General features: G+C 42.5%; 1 protein-coding gene across 1 annotated transcript in view; it reads left to right on the top strand.

The window, feature by feature from the left end:
• The window catches only part of CAPN1 (calpain 1), a 332,385-nt gene that overhangs the window by 85,381 nt on the left and 226,078 nt on the right, over positions 1–20,926 (top strand). The window contains exon 2 of the mRNA XM_069208074.1: positions 11,546–11,850. Coding sequence (XP_069064175.1) covers positions 11,584–11,850 — 267 coding nt within the window. The 5' untranslated portion in view covers positions 11,546–11,583. The remainder of the gene's footprint in view (positions 1–11,545; positions 11,851–20,926) is intronic.

The raw sequence follows: 20,926 nt of genomic DNA, 5'->3' as shown, positions 1-20,926 counted from the left end.
ATAAGCAAAGCATGAAAGAATTGCAGTCTGCTGTGCCCACTCTCTTTCGATGTGTCTTGTACTGTCCATCAAGGACTCATAAGTTGTAACGATCACTTGGTCGTTGTTGTGTAAACGTCCTCCCATTCAATAAAGTGCACTTTTTTCCAGTGGAATTAATTTTGCCACCCACATTGTCACAAGCAGTCAATGTTACCCTATGTAACAATGACAAAAAAACGAATTAATGCTATAAAAATATGTGCTGCATTAAGCCGTACAATTCAGTGATAACTGCCTCATAATTTGGTGCCCCCATGCTACATAATGCCAGAGGCCCTGCATACAGGCTTGTACTTATCACTATGCGGTGCTCGCTAGTTTCAACAGCACCAACCACGTTGTTCTAGCACAATTGCTACGGTTGCTGCTCCCATATCAATGTTCTGCCACTGTTGCTGCAGTTCCCACACCACTACAGTGTTCTTGCAACAAAAGAAAGCTAATTGGTGCGAATGTACATAGGTGCAGCCTCACTGGTTAACTTTTGCGAGCAGTCACTTAGTTTGGTAACCCTTGGGCCAGTTTATATCTTGCAAAAACAGTCCCAATGGATATTGTTTCTTCTAATGTGCAGATCTATCTGTTTAATGCAAAACAGTGTATATCAATCTTTCAACATGGCCTCCTGTTACGTTTCTGCGGGATACAGTTTAGCACAGAGGATGTTGTGGTGCGTCCTTTGCAGTAGCACCGTTAGCACCTCTCTTCCATAGTAGCGACCCTGCCTCTTCGATCTGACTGCTGTACACAAACAGTACAGCAGGCCTTGGCAGCGGTCACATGTATTCGTCAATAGTGGAATATCTTTGTGGGTGATGGGGGTCATCCCTTATGGTGGTGGTGTTGGCTTTTCTGGTTGCAAAGCATGTTGAGGTAGCAGAAGAACAGTGCTTAATTTGTGCTTGTTGTTTCCGATGCTGAGCACCGGAACTTATTTTTGAGTGCCGGGGCTTATTCTTCTGCCTCAAGCATTTGCTGCGAGCAAAAGACACATATGGGAAAGACGGATGAAGGAAAAAATGAAAAAGTGTCACAAATGGAGAAATTAGAAAGCTGCAAGAGTGAGCCGAAGGGGCGAAGAGTGGCTTTATATGGATTAAAGAGACCAGAGATGGCTTCAGGATTACGCCGCCTCCGTATTCCATGTTCACACATTTAATTGCAGCAGCCGCGGGTTTAAGAGGAGGGCTTTGGGCACCGGCACCTCTTGATTTACAAATTAAGCACTGCAGAAGACCAGGTTCCTTCTGTACCTGTGAGGATGCTGAATGGCACACTGTTGCTCTGAGTTGGTGGATACTTCATGTATTTCACTAAACAAACGTAGCAGGGAAAACAGGTGACTCCTCTTAGCTCCACACGCGGGAAAAGATCCTGGGTTCTCCTACTGGACAATGTCTCCTCCTTCAGAGCCAGGCACTCCCCTTCCTATTTTTCAGAAGGTAGGTAGGTAGGCTTCTTGCTGCTAGGCAGACCCACACCTCCCCTGCAAGTTACACAGACTTCAGGTCATATCCTTACCTCTGGAAGGCTGGCTCTCAGGCTGACACCAACCTGGATCACAGCAGCTCTTCGAGTACTCTGCAGAGAAGGAACTGAAACAAAGTGGGATATTTTGAGTCGCCACTTTATACTGATTTTCCAGACGGGGGACAATGATCCATTGTCTAAAGCTCAAAAATAGTTAGGAATGGTTCCTTTTCACATTCAAATTTTTGACTGCACTGCAGACACAGCCTTTGTGCGAGGTGACCGCTCTCAGAACAGATAGCGAAGACGCTACCTCAAAGCACACGTTTTCCACAATATGAGCATGTGTGAAGATTTTGACTTGGTTGTCACCAGTCTTTATGAAATAGCTCTCTAAGAAAGACAAAAGGGCCGGCCATACTGTGAAGCTTTCTTAACCTTAAAAACAGAAGCTGGTGACTCACAACGACTCCCTTACCATCCACCAAATGATGAGGCTCAGGAAGGACTTATCAGCAATCCCTGTTGAAAGGTCCCCATAGACGGGTTAAAGCTAGCCCTGTCTCCGTCCTCCCACACTTCCTTGCACATGGAACGTCAGCGCAAGTGTTTGAGTGTCACATGTAGGGGGACCTTTAGACAAGGGGGTTGGTAGGCACTGCACTCCATTTGAACAAGGAAAATGTTCTACAAAAAAGTTGGTTTGTTCACACCACCACTTTATGTCAGCAATCTAGGACATAGACAGTAAGCCTTTGTTAACATAAAGAGTAGTCTTGGTACGCCCTACTAGGTCACAGAACAATATCTTGACCTTAGGAGCACCATGGATAGAGCTCGACCTCTGACCCTATGCTAGATTATTGTGTAAGGAGGACCACATAAAATCAGGATACCAGTGTAACAGGCAGTTGGGTCATTCAGGACATTATACATGACCAGTTACCATGCAGGGGACGTTCTGTCCCAATACACGTTGAAATGGATATAGAAGTCGTTGGCTATAATATTGGCTACCAAGTTTTGCACTGTGAGACTAACTTGTTCATTTTCGAAGATAATTTGTTTACACTGGTTTGACTTGAGTCTGCCTCCATCCCTGGTGCAGTGTTCTAGGAGTTGTGCATAGGCGATGCTGCACGTGTGGAGTGATACATTTGGCTTCAGAAGCTTGTGGTTGATGCCGCATCCACCTTCCCTGCTTCATAGAGTAATGCTACCATATTCCTGAAGGGACTGTATCTGCAACAGTGGCCTTCTTTTGGGTATGCTTTGTCTAAAATAACAAAGACGTACTGTTCTTTGCCTTATCTTCAACCCATATTTTAAATAGTTCTCTACAGGAAAATAGACCTATAATCGCATAATATGGTGAAGGAGGCAGTATGTGGCAAAAGAAGGCATTTGTATTACCAAATCTCAACTATCTTGTTAAAAGGACATTGGCTATGAGCAATTTGTTGGCTAATTCTTTGAGATCTGTCATCAGTTGTATTTCATCCTTATGGCTATGTTAGCACATTTACTGTACGAAGCCACCCTCGAAGGGTGTACTCATTAGCTAAAATCCGTGTTCAGCTATAATTTTGTTGTAAAATCATCCATTTTTTTTGTAAGCTGGCATGATCCTCCTGGGCCTAGATGCTTTGATATTTTCTTCTTCACTAAGAGGTTGACAAGAGACCCCCTCGATTAGTAAATTGAAAAATTCATACTGTATGGCAATGCCTTGGGAACATTACACATAGCTCCTCATTCTGTACCGAAAATGGATGCTCATTGCTCAGATTGTCACATATGGCAAAAAACACAGACGTGTGTTGCACATACATCTGGTATGGGCTTTTCATGGTGCACATTCTGCCTTTAGAATGGTATTGAAGCACTTGCGGTAGTCTGACTTTCCAGGTGGTTCCGGGATTCCCATTGCAGACTAAAGTACGATTGCTCATGAGGCGTATGCTGGCCAGTATACAAACTGAGACATCATACGGGTACTCTCACATTATATATGAAAAAGGTGATGTATTTTCTGCATAATTCCCACTATAAACAGGACCACTGGAATTATGTTATTGTGGGGTTGTGGCGATGTTCGCATAATTATGGATTTGCCACATTTGTAGCCTAATCCATTTGCTGTATAATTTGAAGAGTTTAGCAAAAATGTTTCTAGCTCCATCAGATCAAAAGTTACTAAAAATGTGGCAAAGCGTGTTGATGTGCATTGGATGGCACTTCATAAAAGTTAACTGTTCATCTTTTAATTGCGTAGTCCTGTATTTAGATAGTAATAATAAGGTAAAATTTCTGTCCAGGCAGTTTTAGCATGTAAAAATAATGAACTGATACCATTACAAAATGTGCTGAATCCTGGTGCATAATTTGCACTTTCTTGCTGCATAATTTAGTGAACCATGCAGCATAATTTGGTCCTTCGTTGCCACATAATTCCAGTGGTCCTGACTATATAATAATAAGTGATTTAAATTGCTCTCATTGCACCTTATGTTGCAAAAACTATGTGCATATCTGTTAAAATTCGCAGTGGATGAGGTACAGTTTACATATTGTTCTAGAATATGTGGGATTCTGCAATCTGTATAAATGCTAGTCTCCTAATTTCTTTATAATCTGCGACTTGTGATGAACCCAGTCGCTGATTATAAAAGAAAAAAGGCATCCTATGCCACAGAGCAAAAGTGAAGCAGCTGTTTGAAGCAACAAAAATTTAATTTTGCTATTATTTCTTTTGTTCTATTTTCTAGTTTATAAAGACAAATAGAGAGAACGTTTTTATTTTTTGCCCTCCTTGGATTATTAGAGGAAAGCTAGAACCTTTCTGCATGTTTCCATATCACGTTCTGAGATACTGCACCTTTTTTATTTAAAAAAAAAAAAAAAAGGAACTTGTATTGAACTGGTCCTAATATCTGATTGCAGCAAATATTTTACTGGGGTTTATTTGTTTAATTTTGCACTAGAGGTTTTATTTTTATTATTCATGTTTGTAGACATGCTCGATCTTTCATATGAAAGAGCTTTGCACCAAGGTTTTAAGTGGTTTGTGGGAAAGGTGATGGTGTAACCATGTATTATATGGGATAAAGTACCATCTGGTGTACATCATGAGGTTAAGTCACCTCTGAGTTCCATAACCTTATAATGGAACTCTGCCTTTGACCTTGTTCCTCTGTATGATTATGAAACTCCTCATTGACTGGCAATATCCATATATTGTTCAGCAGTCTGTACTTTATCCAATATATTATGTGACCAAAACACATATGTATTGCATATATTAGCCCATTATGCCTTAGGAGCTGATATGTACCGTTTATATACTGTTATAGTATCTGGATATTGAACACCTTGTCGATTAGTACTGTATTTTGATTGCACTTATATAGTGCTCACTACACATGACAAGGTTTTGATGCGCCTTCACTGGGTACCATGCTGGGTCAGAACCCAAGCGGGGAAAGATTTCGTAATTTTCCATAAATTAACACAGATCTTTGCTTTCACACACCTAACAACAAACACTCCTAACAACACTAAAGCCACATATATGAATTAGGAACCTCTCCCACACTACTGATGGTACAACTCAAGCAGAAAACCCAGTGCGGTCTGCCACGGGATCCCCACAAATCTCTGTCGCATAACTTAACTTTCTTAGTATCTATCAAATACAGATGTACATTACACCTATCATCACATCATATGGCTCATTCTGAGGTACTGCACATTACAGTGCACCAAAGAAGACATACCGGGAATGTTCAGGGATTGATTTTAACCTTTTGGCTTCAGGTTGGATGCTGTTTGGGCGAGTACGTTGCCGGCACTTATTGCACTCACACACCCTGTCGACAAGTAAATAGGCCCTACCCTGCATGTGCGCCTGAGAAGGAATTTCTATGTGAGCCTGAGGATGAATTTACAGCTTATCTGTCATTCTGCGTGCCTGGGCGTGGTCACTGGAGCCTCTCACGTCAGTGCGTGGGCGCCCGGTTCTACCGCACGAATCAAAGAATGCTTCTCAGAAGAAGCCTGTTCTCGGCCGAGAGAGACAGCACCTGGGCAGCTTCTTCAGGTATTGTACTGTTGGTATTTTATTCATTTACGTTCTATATTTGTAATGTGCGCTGGGGGCACACTGCCCTAACGCTTTTGGTTTCATCATATAGATTTTTGTAGGTCGCTCTGTACTTTCTCCATTTCTCATGCATGTCGGGTCGGCGTCCCCACCAACACTGCCTCGCTGCCCTCTCCTCGCACAGCCGAGCTCTCACCCTGTGCGTTTCTCTATCACTACCTCGTCTCTCTCACGCTCCCGTCCTGTTTAATCCTCCGAAATCAAGTCCTATTTTTTCATGCACACTGAGACCTTCCAGACTGCAAGGTCCTTCGACATCCCAAGAGCTAAAACTAAACGAGAAACAGACGACTTACATTATTTCACCATCAGACTTCACATAGTGCATCTCTCCTTATAAATCGCTTACTTTTGCATTCGTTACCCATACTTCTCTAGAAAGGCCCCCGGATCTGAGATTTATTAGTGCAGTTCTTAATCTTCAAAGATACTCTTTCCATAGCGTCCTGCTCTGTTAGGTGTTGTATGTAATTGTCAATTGAAAAGTTAGACATTGACTCATTTTTGTTGTTGTTGCAAATCGTGATACCCGGCAGTACTATTGCTACTCTCGGCTGACTTGAAGGCCTCTGAAGTTTCCTCTAATTATTGTTCTGAGAAAAGGTGCCTAAGCTTTTTCCCCCTCGCTGCCCTGTTCTTTTTAGTTTTATTTTACAGGTGGGTCCCGGGATTGTTCTGTGTTAGGTGGCATTGCATATTTTGTCTTGTGAGAAAATATCCGTGTAGTCCGTGAAAAATCAGTAGTTATTGTTGTGTTGGAAGCAGCGGTACGATGCACTTTGATCAGTGTAGGGTTGTTGTTACTTATGGTCCAATTTATTTTTTGGGGAGGATGGCCCAGCCAGGTGATGCAGTAAATTGCTCCGTCACCTTGACAGAAGTGTCGCTTGCCAAATTTTGAAATGCCTGCCACCCCTGAGGACATTTTAAACATTGACAGGAACCGCCGCCAAGTGAGTTCTTCCCCATATATTGTAACTTTGCTGGGCAGTTCACTCATGATGAACCCGCACGTCAAAGTTCTAATTTTGTAAAAAATTTCAAGACGAAAACCCCACAGCTGGATTTTCTTTCTGAAAATAAAATCACAATGCCCTATTGCAGTGGTTCCCAAACTTTTGACTTCTGTGGACCCCCACTTTATCATTACTGGAGCCCAGGAACCCCCACTGACTCATTATTGGGATCCCCCAACCCGCCTCCCCCCGCCGCTGAGTCATTACTGAAAGCTGGGGACCTAATCTGTTAATATATTTTAATTCTTTAAGCAGTTGCAGACCCCCTGAGGAGACTTCGCGGACCCCCAGGTGTCCCCAGACCACAGGTTGGAAACCACTGCCCTATTGCAATGGGAGTTTTCTCCCATGGTGAGGTGGGCCTTGAGTACTTTTCAATGCCCCTTACCTCCAGGGTTTTCCTGGTGGGGACAGACATTGAAAAATGGCTATATGTGTGGCAATCTAAATTAGGCTGGCGGATATATAGGCAAATGTCTGATTTGGCCTTGGCAGAGAAACAGTAGTCTTCGCTGTCGTCAAACTATGGTCCTGCCACATTTAAATCAGGCTGGCTGACCACAGTCTTCACGGAGAGAGATCTCCGTTGCCATTGGGCTGGAGTTCCCTCTCGGCCAAGATATTAACCTGTCCCTTGGTATATGACATAATGCCAATAAATCCATGAATCCTGCTGGTAAAGGTGGCCACGTACCCTTAGCTCCCACCCACACCAGACACTGCCCATGATGCACATGGTAGCACACAACAGCGACTGAGCTCTGAGTTGCTTCTTCTTTGAAGCCTACCGTGTGCCTCAGCTGGCTGAGCAGGTTTTGCAGGTTGTGCACGCTTCCAGTTTAAAGGGAGTGACAGGGCACTGCGGGAACAGCCCAGCCACACCTTTGTGCACCTGGTCTTTGAGGGAATGGACCTCTTATCAATGGGCTTCAAAGCTGATCAAACAATCTGGGTTTACAAAGTATATGTATGTAATATGAAATAAGTGAAACAGCCAATAAGCTACACTCAGTCTGACTGTGGGATCAGTTGTGTGGTTAATGGATGAACTCTTGCTGAGCAGCACTATATACATTTTCTCTAATGCTATATGGTGAGTCTCTTGGAATGAGTGAAACGTGAGAACGGTTAAGTCTTCACTAGAGTGTATGATACAAATGGTATTGGATGAGAGCGACTGTTCGAAACTATAAGGACAGTGATGCGGAAGACTTTATTGAATTGTTTCTGGACAGTTATGTAAGGAACGAGTCTGACTACACGTAAGTTTGTGAAGGTACTTAAATGAGAATGTGGGAGGTTTTCCGTGGATTAAACAATCTTCTATAATCTTTAATTATGTATTCTAATGAGCTTGTTTTAAGTTTGGCATTACATTTTTTGCAGAAGTCTAGTAGTTTGTGAATACTCCAGTCTTTAATGTTCATGGACAAAAATTGCAGTTACCCTGTGGAGCAAATAGGTTCAAATATCACCTTCTATAGTGCACATTCTAAAATATCTTTTAGTTCCCTTACCACTAGTCTTTTGCTAGGTATAATTGTCTTGCTCTAATGTGTTATTACCACTTTACTGAAAATCTGAAGAAGCTACAAATTTATTGTCGAGCTAGAACACATCTTCCGCTATGACCATGCTACCCTGAATGAGTGTAATAATGAGTAGGCTCTCTTAGCGTTCTTTTCGTGCTGCTGTAATTCCCTTTCTTGCCTTGCTCATCAGTTCAGTAAAAACACCAGCATATTATCTGATGTCCAGTCAGGTTTCCTTCCTTTTTGAAAGGGACAGAGACAGCTCTCATTGAAATCAGGGAAAAGGCATTGGGTCCAGAACACTAAGGGGAGCTTTAGCACTAGCTGTGTTGTACCTCCTGCTGGCCCTTTTTTAATTAAAAAAAAATCGATTTATTAGCATTTGACAATACTTGACCAAGATCATCTTGTCAAGTCATACATAGCAGAGATCTTTACAGAAAATAACCAATATACCCACTAAGCAGTCATAAATTGTCATTATCCAAACCTTGAGCTGGGGATTCTAGGAGCCTAGAGAGCAGCAACTCCCAGTCCGTGGTGATCAGGCAGCAACACAAGCCTTTAGCCTCCTCCATGTAGAGGGCTGTAGACTCCCCCCTTCATCCAGCGAGACAGTGCATGGTGCAAGACCTCAGCAGATAGGGGTGTCAGATGCTCCCACATCATGGTTATGTATCTTTTGGCTAAAATTAGAACAAGATCAAAAAACACATACGCCGGCTTTCTGTTTGTGGAATTGTTTGTAGACACATACATCCCCAACGTCTCAGGATCTCAAGCCTTGTATGCCCATTACCTCCTCGATTCTAAGAGCACTGACCCCCAGAGGGATTGCACATTGGAGCAGTCCCATGATATGTTTCAAGTCTACTGCCGAAGTGTTGCATTCTGAGGCTTCTGGGAAGATCCTAGCCAGACGCAAGGGATAGAGATAGACTCGCTGTAAAATTAAAAACTGGATACATTTTAGTCTGGTATTCCTGGACACTTTTCTGGGGGTATTCCAGCACTTTATCCCACTACCTGTAATTTAAGGGTCTATCAAAATCAGTTTCCCATGCATCCCTTAAGGGCTGCAGGGTAAAGTGCATTTGGGCATTTAGGGCACAAGTTAGCTAGCTGATGACCACTGCCCAAGGTGTGGAGGGCTTGAATTATCAGGTGGGTAGCCTACTATGTGTCTTCTGTATCCTAAACATCTCTGAAGGCCCTCTGAATTGAAGTGTGTAGGAGGAATTAACTCTCATGGAGGATGTATTGGTCCATCAGGGATTGAAAAAAGAGAAGTTGACCATTTTGGAATAGATCCCCCACAGTGAAGATCTCACCCTTATCCCAGGGCTGAAGCTCCCACTCAGTAATTGGGCCAAGGCATGTCTGGAGATTGGTCAGAGGTATTGAGGGTACATAGGAAGTTACCTGGTGCATGAGCTTCAGCAGTGCAATTAAGAAAGAGAGTGCCACCCTTAAAAGTGGGTGATGGGAGGGAGGGGGCCAAATCCCCAAAGCCACGAGTGTTAGAAGCTGAGCTCGAGTGAGTAGGGGCCCGTCCTACACATCTCATCGAGAATTATTGGCTAGTCAGTGGGAGAGCCATTGTTATTGGGCAGCTATGTAGTCATAATTGGAAGCTCTGATGGGAGATGCAAAATTAAAAGGCTACCCGCCTACAAGAGTTGTGCCATATTGGTCTGCCAACAGTTTGTGACGTTCCAGAAATAACTTGCGAGAAAGAGCAATAGGGAGATGACCTCCCGCCGACCTTTGCTACTGTGGACCATGAGACACTTGTAAATCAGTTTGTTTCAACATCTCATGGAAAGTTTATAATGACTTTACATGCTTCCTAAATGAGCACAGGTAGCTAATCAAACCAGGGCAATACACCTGATCCTATCACCCTACACAATTGTGTACCCTAGGACTCTGCCCTGTTCTCTCTCCTCTTTACCCAATATATGTTACCCCAGCAAACCTGATTTAAGAGAGTGTGCTGCATTGTTAGATATATACAACATTGCCCAGTTTCTTCTTGACCTTAACTGCAACTAAGAGTTAGCCACACCAACTGGCAGTCTATTGGCGACCGGAAACGGGATGAGAGTGAGTGACATTTTGTCTAATTAGGCAGACATTGATTCTAAATAAAAACTGACTAACGTGTCTTCCCAGGTAAGCGACTTGCCTGCCCTGTTGAAAATGGCATGGAATGTGGTGGTTCTCTACAACGCTCAGCAATCATTCAACACACAGTCATAGGCCTCTGTGAAATCTGCCACATTCTGTCTGAATGCTGCTTCTAAACTCTGCCTTTTGTTAGCATTCAAAAATGTAAATTACTAATATAGATAGTTGCTATCCAGATTACAGTTACAGTATGGACCATAAAGTCTTTTTTTAAACTACAGTTGACTAAAAACCAGAACCATCTTTGTCAGTTATGGTCTAAGGAAAATGATTCCATCTGCCAGGAGATCCTAACTCACTTGGTTGACCATGAAACACTAGATCCAACAGAGATGTCTGTGCCTAGGTTGGAAAACATTCAACAAGAAAGACCCAAAATACCCATCAGACCTTGGCCTTCCCCAGCAGTGAGCTACACCCCTGCTCTTCTACTCTGGCTCAAATTTGGAATGCCGTAAATAGCACCTTTCAAAATTTGGAAGCAGATGATTAAAACGTGCAGGGGCAAAACTCTGAAAATATATATATCTCAAAACATATATGGCCAGTGAACAGTTTCACAACTTTTTGAGCATATATTAAAACAGCAGCTGCTTCAGCTGCAGACATGAACTGCATGCTTTCGGGTGCCACAAATCCAGTTTAATAACGTATTACTGTAAGTAGGTATGCCATTATCTTTATACAGGTTGCTGGTGATGTCACAAGTATGCTATGATAAAAAAAATAAGGACCGTTTTCTACATTTTTTCAGCCTTCCATATATCATATCAACATAAAAGGAGAAACAAGGATTTAATCCTTATTCGGTGTATGAAGTTATGTGTTTGCCATGCGCAAAATACATTAGCAGAATTCTGTGGGAGGACTGAGGCTCATTGACAGAACTGTATATGGGTTGTGGCACTGGTTTAGTTGCAGGGTTCTGCCGTTCAGAATTGAGGTGCCAGGGCAGAGTCATTATTGGGTCTCAGCACTGGTATAATGTAATATATTATAATTCACGATAGGGGCGTCAACATATTTTTGTGTGGATTGGAGTATTGGAATTGTAAACCATTGTGTGACTGTCCTGGACCACTGGAGCACTCATATACTTTCTTCTCTCTTCCTCTCTCCCCCATCCCTTTTAGTTCTGCTAGTTTGAGTCTCCGCTGCTCTCTCGTCGACAATGGAAGAGGAAGTGATTTGTCCAGTGTATGTCACAGGTGTGTCAGCTCAGGTGCAGAAGGAGCGGGACAAAGAATTAGGCCTAGGACAGAACGAGAAGGCCATCAAGTTCCTGGGACAGGACTATGACCGCATTCGGCAGGAGTGCTTGCAGAATGGAACCCTCTTCAAGGATGACACCTTTCCTGCCTCCGCCTTCTCTTTGGGCTTCAAGGAACTAGGCCCCAACTCCTCTAAAACCTATGGTGTAAAGTGGGCGCGACCATCGGTAAGTAAAGCAGCATGTGACTGAAGTAAAACCCTTATCTTTCAATTCCCCTTTTGCGGGTCCTCACTCCTCCATATATCGAGAGAAAAAAGGGGCTATCCCCTGTCCCTAGGAACCTGGGTAATGCGATGTGTATGAGCAGAACAGAAGTTTCTTCAGTTTCATTTATACTGTTTTGGCATTCGAAGGACAAATGAATTGTACCTGGAGAAATAAGCATGCATCGAGTGATGAAAACTAAACGGACTCACGAAGTTTAATGAATTAATATTTGATGCATGTTTATAACGCAGAACTTGGTGCCAGGTGGTACAAGTGACCATAAATATGTAAAAACAGTGCAGTGCTGAGGTGTATCTAATGTGCAAAGGCGAATAAGCGCAGATAAAGCACAAGGAACACAAAAATGGTGCTAACAACTCTATCTCAGGAGACTATCTTTAGGTTTTTTTAATGTACTCCATAGTGAGTCGTTCAACTCTGTTCAACAAACAAGCGAATTGGAATGATTAGTAACTTTTCAATCCGGAAGTCATATGTGATGGGTCATCGCCAGGACTGTGTCAATAAATAATTTAGCATTAACGACCCTAAAAAAACAAAAATCAAAAGAGGTTTGAAGAGGGCAGTTAAACAATTGAATTGTAGGAGGGCATTGTTGTGGCAGTAAATAGCCTAATTTGCAATACGCAAATTGCAGGATGCACTGGAAGAGTCACAAGAAGATCTTGAAAAAGTAGAATTGAAAAAGTGCCAAGGGAAGCCAGTGAGTCATCTCTCAGGTTTAGGCTGGCCTTACCTCGCCAAATGTGAGCTACCTCAAATTTAAAACAAACAAAAAGTGAGTAATGGGACACTAAATGCAGGGTAGGGCATTCCTCAAAACAAGTAAATTGGAGGCGCGGCTTGCCACACTAATCTCGAGGCCACAAGAATTCTCTGCTATTTAAAAAGGTCACAGTATGAAAGAGCCAAAGAATTACTTTGCAAAAACAGAGAGCTAAGGAGACTTCTGAATAGCGAGGAAGGTGCTCACGAGTCAGAAGGAAAGATGAGCAGCAGGGTGTAACCAGCAGCTTCTGTCGAAGTGGTGAAAAACATGGATCTTAGTCAAGCACTTATATAGTTACATCCAAGATGGCGATTTTTCACCAAGGGGTTCTGAGTGACATGAAATAGCTAAAGTGAACACAGCTTACGTCGTCTACGTGGTCACTCAGAACACCGAGGTGAAAAACATCCCAGTAATTCTCCTTTTACCCATCTACAATTTTGTTATGTTTGGCCCCAAAAGTCACCTGCCTCTGCCTTCAGCTGTTATGCAGAGAAGTAATGGGTTGCCATCCATCAGAGGGCCTCTCCCATGTGTCCCCGATTTTAAAAAAAACAACATTGACTCCTGCCTCCCAAACTCACCTCTCCGCGTGACTTCCCTTTTATGTGCTACAGCAGCTGTGCACTATAATTTCCAGAGCTGCTCTAACAGGCTTTCTGGGAGCCCAGCTGGGGCAGCATGCAATTCCTTCATGGCATAGCAATAGAGGATAACAGCTTTTGTTGACAACTATGCTACGTCATAGCAGTGAGATATTGGATTTGAATCCAGTCACTCGAGGTAGTGGCTCTCTACCAGAGCCATACATAGCAGAAATATAAGAAATTAAAGAACAAAAGACGTAGCAATGGAAAATTAAAAAAATAAAACATAAGGCAAATGCTCTTAGTAGTAATATTGTGGCAACAAGCACAAGGAAACGTAATCAGGTCAACAGCTCTATGCTAGTGAAGCCATAACACTCCATTCCCGTTGTTCAGTCAGAGAGGTGTCCATTAAGTTTATTCATCTGCATTCTCTTGAAGTAGTTGCCTCAAGCGATCACCATTCCTGTTTGTATTCTGGGGTCAGTAACTTGCTATATCTTGATATCTTGATGTATCTATTGGTTTGTGGTTGTGCTCAAGGAGAGGGTTGACCAAAAGGACGTTTGCAGTGGCTCACCGACTCTAGCTATTATGCTGTAAAATGCAAAGCTTATTCTTCTGAGTTATTTATCCAATATATATCTTAGAGCATAGAGGCTAAATGGCATATATAACATTGGTGGAATTACAATTACTATGGCTGACCGGTTACTCATAGTAGTGTCATATCTCTGGCAACATACCTCTCAGCATGTCCTTATTTAGAGAGTTTCTTCCAACTTTTAATAATGTTTACCATCTCAACAAGGCAAGCCAAATGCCCCTCAAAGGCGTCTTTGGGGGCACCCACCTGGCAAACGATCCTACTCTCCAAAATAATTGATTCCTTCTAATGACTTCAGTGGCATCACATTCCAAGAAAAATCAATTTCTCCCTTCCTGGTGAATAAGATAACGTTAATTACAGAGTGCACTAAATAACCTCTTGTATATAAATGTTTCGAGTAGTGTGTATTGTATAATGCTCAACATGTATTGCAAGCACTTTTCACCAGTTTTTAGCATATAGGTTTTCAAGCTTTTTGTTGTGAGCACCCCCCCCAAAATGTTTTGAAGTCAGGTCCCCTCAAAAACGTTATGAGAAGACTTGGCACAGCGCAAGAGGTAGGGCTGAGTATAGGGGGTGAGGCTTATAAGATAATATCAGGGGGACTTTTCCAGTAGCTCACACTTTACACTAAAAGAGCAAACACATAAACTTCATCCCTCCAATCTTTCAGAAACAAATTAACTCCCACATGTGCCCACCTCATCCCTAATACTGTCTGCATGTCTTATTGTCAGTTTCACTTTGTCTGCTTCACTAATGCCTTGTGAAGCAGGAAGTCACATTTACTCCTTGTTAAAGCCCTCTTCTGGCACAGCAAGGGTGCTCTGAGCCCTAATGCAAGAAAAGAATGAGTAAAGCAGCAGTAATGGGAATTAAGTTGGGCCCTCACACCCCTGGGGCTCTAGTGCTACTGCACCTGCAACACCATTGATGCCTATTCCTCTGCCCATTTCACTGGCCATTTTTATTAGGCCTGAGGCACAAATCAGTCTGTCTGTCCGTCCCTTTGTTTAAAAAAAAAGGGGGAAAAGACCCACACAGAACCTTCATAACGCACCCATTATTGGGGTGTAGTAGCCCTTCTCACATCGGTGTCCTGGTGCCAGTGCACTTGCTGCACTAATGGTATTGATGGCATTTAAAAAAAAAAATGAACCTGCATTTCTCAACAACTTCTTCAGGGCATCTCCCTGAGAAGGGTGAAGCTGCCTCATTTATAAATGAAAAAAGTAGACTCTACATAACGCCCCCTCCTCTGCCATCTCTTTAACGCTATCCATGAATTGCACTCCTTTCCTCTTGATCCTGGGCCATTACAGAGAAACCCCAGAGGTCCAGTTGGTCCGGTCTAAGATCGCAGGATGTATGAGGGCTAAGGTGCCCATGTGTTTTTAAATTTACACAAATTGTCACCCATACTTTTAGTTAACAACTACCATCCCTGATTTGTTAATGGGGACTTGGAGGTACCTCTGCATGAGAATGGCATGAGGGGGTCCTAAAGTGATTTAATTTATGGAGTCACTTGAGGCATCATGATGACAAATATATTATTTTAGATAGACAATGAAAGGATACTGAGGTTTAGAAAGTATTGTATTAATGAACTTATATAAACAATGCCAGCAGTAGGTCCTATCCTGTTAGCTATTACTAATATGTATTCCTGGAAAGCACTTGATTTATCTTATACAGGACCATTGGAGTTATGCTACTTTGCAGTGGCTGCATTTTTCGCACAATTACGTATTTGCTGCATCTGCCACATAATTCACCACCTGCTGCATGATCTGCAGGTATTAACCAAAAAATGTGTTTCTAGCTCAACCAGATCAAAAATTGCTAAAAGCGTGGCGACTTGTTTGTGTGCAGTGGAACCCATTCGCAAAGAGTCATCTTTCAGTTGCTTATTTCTTACTTGGTTGTTCAGTTGGTTCTAATGATACTAATTAGGTGAAATATTTGCCTAGGCAGTACTACCATGTGACAGAATGTCAAAATAATGAAGTAATTCTACCAAAAAATGTGCCACGCTATACTGCGTAGTTTGCCTTTTCTTGCTGCATAATTTAGTTAATGCTGCCACATAATTTGGTGCTCCCCTGCCACGTAATTCCAGTTGTCCTGAACACATGTACAAAATCATTGTCTGGCAGCCTATCTTATATTGTATATAATATAATTTTAGGATAATGCCTTGTCTATTTACCGTGCTTTTGTTACATGCTGGAACCTTATGGCACTATAAATACCCAATTCACTATTATGCACTGCTCAAAACAGGATTACATTCTGTGATTCTCTGGTCTCGCATACAGAAACCTGCTATGATCACAATAACTAAGATTGATAAGGTGAAAGAGTGCATTTTCAATCAATTAGATTATTTGCAATGTATTTTACACTTTAAAGATGTATGGTTTATTTTAAATGAATGTAGTTGTGTGGACGTGAAAATACTTACTGAATATTTTGTTTATTTAAGCTGTTTTTGACTTTTGCCACCACAGGGCTCGCGATCACGATTGCCTTATTTTTGTTTGCACTATAACTGTAATGCAAAAGAAACGGCCTAGAAACGCGAAAAAGATTTTCCAGGCCATCTTCAATTACAAGTACTTACCTAGGCATTTGTAGACGCCCCCGACCCCGGGAACATCGCCACGGGCACCCAGGGGTGCACACCCACTACTTTACAGACCTCTGTTTTAGCATTATGTAACAGACCAGATCCAAGTACCAGTTCTGGTATTTAGAAGTTGATATTTCATTATAGGACAAACTACCTTCGAGTAAGAAAGGTAACAACCAGCTTTCAATAAAGTTTATTTTTCGCTTACAAGGAACACCTATGACACACTCAGCTTCTGTATCACTAAGCAGGCATGGCAGCTGCGAGCCTACCACATGAAGATGTATTTGGCGTTTCTCTCTCCTCTGAAAAATCTTTTTAAGCAGAGTCAAAAAGTATGTCTAAAAGCCCACTTGCCAACTATAGGGATCATTTAGGGCTAGGGAGGCAGTACTCTGTTTCACCGGTACAGTAAAGGCACGTACTTTGCTTCCTCCTGGCAGACTGCAGCATGCCGCATTTAGAGATCTCTGCCTGCTTGGCCGAGGTGGTTATTCTTAAGACACTGTAAGTTTTAGAGTGGCCACCATGTTTCATGTTCCAAAAAGAAACTCCCAAAGAGGGACTTTTTCAGAAAGAAAAAAAAATCCATTGGCCCAAATACTCTGTGAGGTTTCTCCCAGAATGTAGGAATCATTTTTAAAAAAACATTATGTTTGGATATGCCATGCTTTACGTGGAAGGGCTTTATAGGGAAAAACGTACTTTGGAATGTACACACTAAATAGTGCTGATGTCTCAGATGCCTAAACCAATGGCCTGGTGTTTGTGGGGCTGTTAGTCTAAGGTTTTCACAGCAGCGGATTTACTGTCAGAAGCATGATGGTCCACCAACGCTAAATAGAATCCTGGACCGTCATAACATAATGGGGTGGAAGGTCCTTGTCGTATCTAGGTACGAAGCTGTGGAACTCACTACCATTTTTCTTTACGGCTAACTGACCAGGAACCAATCTTTAGGTGTCTACTGAAAACATGGCTATACTGATCGCTGGGAGGCCCTCGGCTAGCTATGCGCTATATAAATTTGTTAACATAACATCACTTTGGCATTTAGGGTATTCAGTCATGTTTGTGGTGGAGAATTAGTTTTAAAAAAAATATTAGTTATGTACAGTTCTGAGGACAGAGCTAAAGACTCATTAAACATAACTCTGTATTTTAAAAAGAAACTGAGACTCAAGTATTTAGAGTTTGGTTGAGGGGTTACTCCGTCACAATGGTGACGGATATTCCATCTGACAAAATATAAATATCATATCCCATTTTTAATCTAACAAAAACAAATTTTACTTTGATTAAAATGTTCATCCTTCTAACTTGCTTATGTGAAGAAATGTGAGGAGAATGGCAAGAAGAGATGTGTTCAAGGGGCAAAGTCATTGCTAATTTCTTCCTGGTGGTTGCTAGTGGTGGGCACCTGTATTTGGTTTTGGGGACAATAACTTATTTTTTTTCCATCAGACTTCGACCCAGAGTGAAAGTCAGAAAAAAGTGTAGGGTACAGGGTAGGGCAGGCTAATGAAGCAGTGCCAATGGGAGCATGCAGGGAATAAAAAAGAATCTATACGAGTGAGGGAATGAGTCAGTAAGTGTAGGTGGTGGACGAAAGAGGCAGTAGGTGCCATCCTGGCAGCCTGTTATTCAGCAACCCTAGCATTCAGTAGCACTTTGGACCTCTGCACTTGTTCTCTTACAAAGTAAGTAGCGGATTAGGTTGAAAGCGTCAGTATCAGTATGTCTATGTTTGAATCCTGACTCCCTTCAGTTGCCCAAAGTGTGTGATTGTGGGTCAGACGCTGTTGCCCCTGTTGACTCAGTCACCTTAACTTTTCATTTTCAATTTATGTGGCAAGAAAAGTCCAGTTAGGAATTTACAACGCTAATAGCTGTGAATCGAGCAAACGCAAGATCTATAGCATTGCAAATGCTTGTTTCTGTTTGCAAAGAAGCTCCTGCAGCGTGAACCTGTTCTAGATTCCCATCCTGTGCATTTATTCTGTCATTTAGTGGGGTCTGGAAAGTATCTGGTTGACGTTGCGCATTAGTTTGTTTCACCCTTAAAGGAATAGCGGTTTTATGAGTTATCTCCGTGACAGGCATACACGTGTCTCAGCAATAGTTCAGGTATGACTAAATTAACCATGATTTAACATGGAGTGAACTTTCACATTTCTTTTTCATTCAGTAAATGGTACCCTAAGTGATAACATACCTAAGTTGTCAAGAGATTTCAACCAGGTAGAGGAACCGAGCAGCACTTGCATTGACCCTCTTATCTGTTTCCAGTTGCCACTCTTACTTGTTAAATCATTCATTCCCTCTCAGTGCTTTAAAGGAGGAAATAAGGAGTGTAGGTATTCCCTGAACTTTGAGAGTTATGGGTGACTCAGGAGTGGTCTAAGGGGCGGGGCTAGGAGGTGATGGAGGGTGGGCCTAAGAAGCAAATTATTTAATGCAGGTGCCAAGTTTTCTAAGAATGCCTGCTAGTTGCTCCCTTTTTGTGCATATGAGCCGTCTTGGTGTAAAAACACCAATAAGAGTTGCCTACAGTGCCCAAAATCTGTCTCTTTCTTCTTACCGTTCCGCCCCTCCCGCTACTAAACGGATGCGCCCACACGGTTCAGTTTTCCATTCCCCCACCTCCCATCCTCGATGCAAAATTCCTTCCTTCTCGGAGCTGCTGCATTGCGCCGTGCCTGACATGGTCAGCTTATCTATAACTTGTCTGTCTCTGCATCTTATTACTTATAGTCCTAAAATAAATATAAGTGAAAATAATCTGTTTCTGTACTCACACCTGTCCTGATTTGACCGGTACAGGGAGAAACTAGATCTGTTGTCGTCCCAACCTCATCTGCTCCCCTTCCCTACTAAGATGATCGGTGTAAGGCATGATGACTATCTCATGGCAGTCGCTTGTATGTTGTTTGCTTCTGGTGCCTAGCAACTTGAATTTATCATAAAAGCAGCTTGAAGTGAGTTAATTATATGTCAGCGAGTTTGCAAATGCCAGAAAAAAATGTGTAACCTGCAGGTTGTAGTTTCAAACCTTGTTAGATAAGTCAAGGGTGTGTTGAACCTCTGCTTCAAAAATATGTGTATGACCTGCAGCTTACAAATGCCACTGGCAGTTACATTGCTTAGTGGGTTAATGCTCCTCCTGTAGACCTTGGTAAGCTGTAACTTACATGTTCTGAGCCTAGTATGATGGCATGGTTGCTTACTGCACCTACTCCATTTAGGTACATGTTACCCGTAGGATCCTCTTTACTAAGCCAGAGTTAGATGTACCTGAGGTAATGCATCACCTGCACGGACTTTTGTGGTCCTCTGGTTGGTGATCCTATACTGTTTTAGTGAAATTGATCATAGGGTTAATATGAGAGCAAGTAAATGAGGGAGAAAGATGGGTGAGAGGGATGGAGGCGGGGAGAGTGCGGGTAGAGAAGGATGAAAAGAGCAAAGAGACAGATATATATACACAATATCAATTGATTGGTGGCTTCTGCAGGATATGTTCGCGCGTGTTTACTGTAGAAGTAGAGTGACCTCACTTCAGAACCATTCACCTACAAATCTTTGATTTGAGGGGTGCTGGTCTAATTAGTTCAATGGAAGCAATACAAGACTACAGGGCCCAGAATGCATTAGACTGCCACGCAAATGTCTAGGATTGGAAACAGTGTCGATCGTAACTTAGAAGGAGGTGATCACCCTACATGGAAGTCATGTCCGTCGGCTGCTACACAGATCCACATATAACCTGAAATAGCAAGTTCCTGTCCTCCATAGCTGGCCTGAGACTTAGCCAGCTGCACAGATCTGTGTACCGCATGCAGATTGTGGGTATGGATTCCTACAAGACCACCTTCTTCTTTCACCTGTCTAATGTCGATTGCAAGAATACAATTAAATATGGCGACATTATCAGCAGTTTCCTGATTTGAGAGTTTCAGCTCTTGCAGTAGAGAAACAAATTTGCCAAATGAAGATCTAAAATTCACAGCCTCTTAAAGAGGCACAGCCCTGTTTGGAGGCCTTCGGGTTTATTCCAGAGTTCCACAGATTAAATGTATTAAACTTATCCAAAAAGAGAACCAGAAGAGCTATGCTTATTTACAAGCCCACTGAATCTGCTATCCGCTCGGTTTGGAGCAGGCAGCCTTGCTGTGTCTTTTCTGTCTCTCACTGACTGTTGTCTTTGACCCTTTCCAGCGCTTCCGCCAGGTTACTGATCTACAGATACCACCTACATACATTTTTCAGGCTGAACAGAACAATATGTTTGCATTCTGGTAACTGGACAGAAGTGGCCTGTTTCAAAGCAGGGCTCGATTTAACTCCGTCTCAGAGCATTGTAGTCAGCAAAGATCAGTGCTGTGCCTGCTGCCAGGCCCAGGCTGATGCCT

Source organism: Pleurodeles waltl, chromosome 9 (assembly GCF_031143425.1).
Source record: "Pleurodeles waltl isolate 20211129_DDA chromosome 9, aPleWal1.hap1.20221129, whole genome shotgun sequence".
NCBI classification, from domain to species: domain Eukaryota; kingdom Metazoa; phylum Chordata; class Amphibia; order Caudata; family Salamandridae; genus Pleurodeles; species Pleurodeles waltl.
This window is presented reverse-complemented; position numbering and strand designations above follow the sequence as displayed.